The following is a 6501-nucleotide window of genomic DNA, read 5'->3' on the forward strand; positions in this document are numbered from 1 at the left end:
GCCTCCACCTTCTACCATCGATGTTGATCTTCGAATTAGCAACAAGAAGCCCTAGGGCCTCTTCCTTCACCCACCTCCAGCGCCTCCAACAAGAAGCCCTAGGTCCCCCCGCCTTCACCCACGTTCTCACATGTTAAAACACGCCATCCCAAAATTGGAAAAACTAGGGCTTTTGTGCTTTGGATCTCACAGGAAACAAGTTTTCCTCGTCCCCACCTCGCCCATCCAAATTCCTTCTTCTTCAAATGATTAAATGTTCTTACCTCTCAATCGTACCTGAATCAATATCTCTGTCTCTCTTGTGTCTATTCTCTCAACCAAATACACTCGATTCATCTTCTGTTCCGCATACAATGGCCATGCCACCAGTGGCACCCCAGCTACCACCGCTTCAAGCACCGAGTTCCACCCACAATGACTCACAAATCCACCCACCGACTCATGACTAAGTATCGCCGGCTGTGGTGCCCAATTCTTCACCACCATCCCCTTATCCCCAATCCTGCCCTTAAACCCGTCAGGAAGAATCGCATCTAGACCAACTTCTTTACCACCACCGGAATTCGAGTCGGTTTTTTTGTCATCTGGTGGCGGATCTCGAACCACCCACAAGAATCTTTGCTCACTTTTCTCTAAACCAATAGCTATTTCCTTCAACTGCTCCTTCTTCAACACACCCTGACTCCCAGAGCATAAAAACACTACACTTTTACTCGGTTGTGAATTCAACCATTTTAAGCACTCGTTTTCGCTAGGATCCACATGATTGCCACAGACGATCAAAGGTCCGATGAAATAAATAGGCGGAGTTGGACCGTTGGGGATGCATTTACCTTCCCAGAGCGCGTCAACAGCCCTTTCTTCAAACCCCACGAAGGTGTTTGCCATTGGGGATGCAAATTCATCGTCTTCTTCAAAACACCCTTCCAAATTTCTTAATTTTGTTGCTCTTGGCAATACCGTAAGTTTGTCTTACATGCGCTCTTTTGATCCGACTACTTGCTTTTGTGTTGATTGACTAAGTCAGTGGATCTCTCGATATGTTTTTGTTGCGATCCCTATTTTTGATGGATCTTTTTCTAAATGTAGTTGGGAACTATTTTTGCTTAGATTCCAATTTAGCATATAGGTGATTCAAAACTATTGCTTGCAGCAGAAACTCATCTACTCTTGCTTAATGCCATATGTCGAAGTATTAATTTGCATTATGCTTTCTACTAGATCAAGCTCCACTCATCAACTGCTAGGGGTCTACTGTTTAGCTAATCATGGAGCCAATCTGATCTTGCTAGCCTACCCTTTTGCTTTTTCAGGTTTACCAATTTATGGATCTTAAATAGTTCATTTCTAATTATGGGCTACCAATTGTTCAGAGTACAGGTAAATCAGCAGTTTTGAACAGTTTGATTGGGCATCTTGCTCTGGTACGACCTTCATTTTTCTTTATTTTCATATTCAATCTGGACATATATATTCACTTTATGTTTTTTCTAATTCATTATGATAACAAAACAAGTCATTTCAATTTTCAAATTAAGTTGAGCAGCCAACTGGTGAAGGTGGTGCAACTCGTGCACCTATATGTATTGAATTAAAGAGGGATGGTAACTTAAGCAGCAAATCAATTGTAATGCAGAATTGCAGATTGATAGAAAATCCCAACCTGTGTCTGCAAGTAAGTCCTCATGTCATACTTAAGGGCTTAAGCCAATTCGACACACACATACACACACATTTAGTAATAGGGTTCTATATATATATATATATATATATATATATATATATATATATATATATATATATATATATGATTATTGAATCTGAATGCTCTTTTTGTCCACCAACAGGTGCTCTTCGACACTCATTACAGGATAGGCTTAGTAAAGTTTCAAACAAGAGTCGGGATGAAATATTTTTGAAGCTTAAAACAACTTTGGGTGAGTCTGTTTGCTTAAAAATATCAAGAATTTGACAAATGCATCATAGTAATTCGGTTTCTTTTTATACCACTTAGGCTTGATTGTTTGTTTGCTTCATTTTTTAAAAAAAAAATTCTATGTTTTTGACATATTCGAGATACAATTTAATTCCTTGTTTGATGTATTTCACTATTCCTAGGGGAGGGTGAATCATAATTCATTTTATTTAGTTTTTTAAATATTTTTAGTTACAATCTTTGCAGGATATCTCTTTAGGAATCGCGATTGGCTCCTCAACACAAATATCGATGTTTGTTGTACGTGTTTTTTTCTCTGTATATTAAAAGAAAGGTTAATTTAAAGAAATAGCAGCATAATTTAAACAAATACTAACTTTTATTTTAAAATTTTTGTGTTTGTAACTGCAAATTCCATTTGTGTGGTTGTTGGGTGGATCATGGGGCGTCCTTTGGACCTAAATTTTCAACTTTTTGAGACAACAACTCTTATTATGACAGTTCTAGTAGTGGCTTTCATGTTGCAAGTAAGCCTCATATTCATATATTTTTACAAAAATTTGATTAATTAAAATTTTCATTTAAAAATGGTTCTTTTATATATTTGTAGGATGGAACATCCAATTACTTCAAGGGAGTAATTCTTGTGTTTTGCTATTTGATAGTTGCTGCAAGTTCTTTGTACATATAGACCCTCTATCTATACGTAAGTTATAACCATTGTTCTCTTTCATTTGACTTTTGACTAGACCTTTTTTCTTCTACATTGTTTATGGAACTGACTTTTGTCTCTGGTTTTGCAGAAGATAAACCTTAAAGCTTTGAATCCGTCATAAAGAGTTTCAAGTCAATTGTATGTTCTAGTTTGACTTTCCTTGATGGCATATAGTTATTATTATTGCATACTACTACTAACTTACCCGAGATGAATGGATTGCAGTGTTGCCTAGGGCTTTGGTGGCAGGATTTGTGAAAACAGATAAATATTTCCTTTTTGCTTTCGGTGATTTTATATTGAATGCATGTAGTATCACAGAGTTATAAGCAACTAGTTGGTTTGATTCCTTACTTATGGATTGTTATGAATTCAGTTCAATCATCAGGAACAACTATGTCATTTGGTCCAGGAACGTTCCTGGACCAAATTATTTCATATCTGTTTGAATTCTTTGAAAAGTTTGATGTTGTGGTTATCAGTTGCTGCTTACTTACTGCCAAATACAATGGTCCATGCATCTTTTAATTGGCTGCTGGTTTAAATTTTCTTTTATTTTTATAATCATTTTCATTTTAAATCTTACTAGCTTTTAATCTTTCCATCATGACAAGAATTTTGTATTCTTATCTTGTTGATAGGTCCAAAGAAACTTGAATGGGATTGGACCATTGTGCTTCCTGATTTGCTGCTATCAACTGGACTTACAAGAACAGATTCAATAACATAAACAACGACCAACAGCTTCAAATATTGATTGATAACCTTAAATATAACCAAAAGATTACAAGAACAATTGATAGGATAGCTGATTCGAGATAGCTACTCTCCCAAGAAATACATTCCAGATTTCAAAAAAAGATTGATACCTCACTCCCTGCCCACTACCCTCTTCTTATACTATCTGACAAAACAGCTAAATACTATAAAATGCCTAAAATGCCCCTCCTACTAATAAGATACCCTTTAATTAAATGAATTCCCATATTACCCCTAACTTACTTATTTGCCTAATATCAGAGGTATAACATTTTACAAAAATTTCTTGATTGTTTTCTAAACATGAGACAAAAGCACACACACCAGTAGTGATTACATATACTGAGAACAAGAAAGTAGTTTGTGCAGTTCAAAATATAGCTAACAAGCAGATTGATAGATCATTTGTGTTTGATAAGGTAATTGTCTTGTCTAATATCATTTATTCTTGTTCTTTCTAAATATATCCAAAGAACCACCTTTCATAGTATCTCAAGGAACAAAAGTCTTTCATTCTCTATTATATTTTAATAAAAATAATGTGCTTGATGGTGTTCCCAATCACTAATATGGATAGGTATTTGGTCCAAACTCTCAACAAAGAGACTTGTATTATGCAGCTGTCTCTCCTATTGTTTTTGAGGTTCTTGAGGGCTAACCATGCTTCCTTTTTCTTCACTGCTTCTTCAGCAATGGAATGGGACCTATCTTCATTATCACAAAGTTGATCCAAAGCAAACATACTATTTATCCATGGAGTTTCTTCAAAGGCGAGCATTGACTAATGCCATTGGGAATCTTGATATTCAACATGCATTTTCCAGTGCTTTGAACAAACTGGGACATGAACTTGAAGAAATCACTGAGCAGGTAATCCTTTAAAATCTTTCTAACATAATTAATATGTTCTATTTTTTTAACTATTGCATTATAAAAATTTTAGGAGAAAGATATGGCACTTGGGAATGGTGGTTTACGAAAATGCTTACATCATCCGAGAAAATCTTGAAGAAGGAAATGGCTGCAGTAAGAGCTGCTGTTGGGCGATCTGTTACTCGAGTTATCGAAAAGGCAGTCACCACACCTATCTCAGAGGCTTTCCAGGTAACTGATTTTAACATCCAATTTCTCATTTAAAATTAAAAAAAAAACTAATTTAAAGTCTAAATTAGCATGAAGAGAGGCATAGGTGATAATGTTATAAATCAGTTGGAAAAAATAGTTAATACTAAGCTTGAAGCAACTGTTTCAAGGCAAATTCAAGTCCAATTTCAAACATCTGGAAAACAAGCTTTACAGGTATGTGATACAACAATAATAGATCTTTCTAAAATATAAAATGATGAATTTTGTTTTTTAAATTCTAAACCCTTTTTTACAGGAAGCACTGAAGATAGTATGGAAGCTTCTGTTCTTCCTGCTTACGAGATGTCCTGCAAAACAATGTTTGACCAAATTGACTCCACATTTCAAAAAGGAATGGTTGAATTTATACATTCACCTTTAGCATTTGCTTTGAGGGTAAGAATACTAGAAAGCACAATTCCTTCCTTTTTTTTGCTTCTTTGATGTTCATTTTTGTTTTTTTTTTCAGGATACTATCAATTTTGATATGAGGATTTTAGATCATAATAAGTCGGTTGTCCGCATGGCAAAGTTCTGTGTGGTTTCTAGGCATACGGTAAGATGTTTGAATACTATAAATATAGGAAAAACCAACTAATTTTATCTTATATTTTGTGCCTTTTTTTAGGGATAATTTAGGCTCCATCAATTTAGCCCATTTGTTTTTCTCTGTTTTGGCAGGTTAATGGTGTAGCATAATTCCACAGTGACATCTTAAAGGCTGAATTATTTGTAGATTATGTGTCAATATGGCCAAACAAGTTTCAAAATAAGACCAACGGCATTACTCCTAGACGTTGGTTCAAATTTTGTAGTCTTGAACTTAGTCAGATCATAACAAAATGGTTAAAAACAGACAAGTGGGTCACTAACCTAGACCTACTTGTGTGTCTGTGGGAGGTATGATGCTTTCATTTTCATTCTATTATTATGGAAAAATGACCAAAATGCCCTCTATTATGAGGATTTACATATCTCCTGCTGATTGTACGTTATATCTTATCCTTTCTCTCCAAAAGTTTGATGACAATCCAGAACTTCATAGAAGAAGATACTAGAACATTCTGTTAATGCAATGCAATGCATGTTGAAACAGGAAATGAGCCCTGAAGAGCGAAAAGCCACAACACCAAGGACAATCATGATTGGAGGGAAAACATTTGCAACATATACAAATGCTAAAAGAATAGTCAACCTTATGGATGATGTTGGTGTTGTTGTGAACACCGATCCTGAAGTTAATGAATACTAGGTAAAAATGGTTTCATATCTTTTTTTTTGTTTTAGAACTTATTTATTATTGTAATTTTGTATTGCATGTGGTTTTTGTGCCTAACAGTGTGGAGTACCCTCTTTCATCAATTCTTAATAGTGATGTCACGTGAGAAATCATTTTTCTTTTTGTTAAACAAGTCTTTATTATCATGTATTAGGTCATACCATGGGTAAAAACAGCCTTGCCCCTGGTTCCGGGGTTGTCACAAAATACTTGACTTTTTAACTTTGTTTGTGGTTTCATTTAGTAATAATCCTTCTGAGGGGGTGTTTGTTGGGCTGCTTCTTTCAATGTCATTAACAACAGTGGTAAGTAAAATCTTACTACTATGAACCTCTTTTGCTTAAACCTACCTTATTGACCTGTAGCTGATTAAACATTAAATTAATTATGCAGGTTTTGAAGTTTTTGATGGAAAATAATAGTGTTAATGCTCTTCATAGAAAAGTATGTTGGTATTTTAGGAAATTTGGCTAATAATTTAGTTAATTATATAAAAAATGTTGAAATCTTACATTTGTCTACTATTGGAATGATTATTTGTAGTATTACATTTGTCTACTATTCGAATGATTATTTGTATAACATTAACTTTTGTGCAATGCATTGTATTATTTGTATATGGTATTTTATTTTTCATTATGTGACATAAAATGCAAATTTAATATGAAAATAAGTAAATCCATAAAT

At 34.5% G+C, this 6501-nt stretch overlaps 1 protein-coding gene across 1 annotated transcript; it reads right to left on the reverse strand.

Annotated features, from left to right (window-relative positions):
- Positions 1-249: 249 nt before the first annotated feature.
- Positions 250-888, reverse strand: LOC111899054 (UDP-glycosyltransferase 88B1). The gene has a single exon (XM_023894943.3). The coding sequence runs from the start codon at positions 886-888 to the stop codon at positions 250-252; it is 639 nt and encodes a 212-aa protein (XP_023750711.3).
- Positions 889-6501: the final 5613 nt, after the last annotated feature.

Source organism: Lactuca sativa, chromosome 8, assembly GCF_002870075.4.
Source record: "Lactuca sativa cultivar Salinas chromosome 8, Lsat_Salinas_v11, whole genome shotgun sequence".
Classification (NCBI taxonomy): Eukaryota; Viridiplantae; Streptophyta; class Magnoliopsida; order Asterales; family Asteraceae; genus Lactuca; species Lactuca sativa.

What these genes read in the sequence shown, in the direction of transcription:
- LOC111899054 (XM_023894943.3), bottom strand. Translation starts at nt 888, where the DNA reads ATGGCAAACACCTTCGTGGGGTTTGAAGAAAGGGCTGTTGACGCGCTC.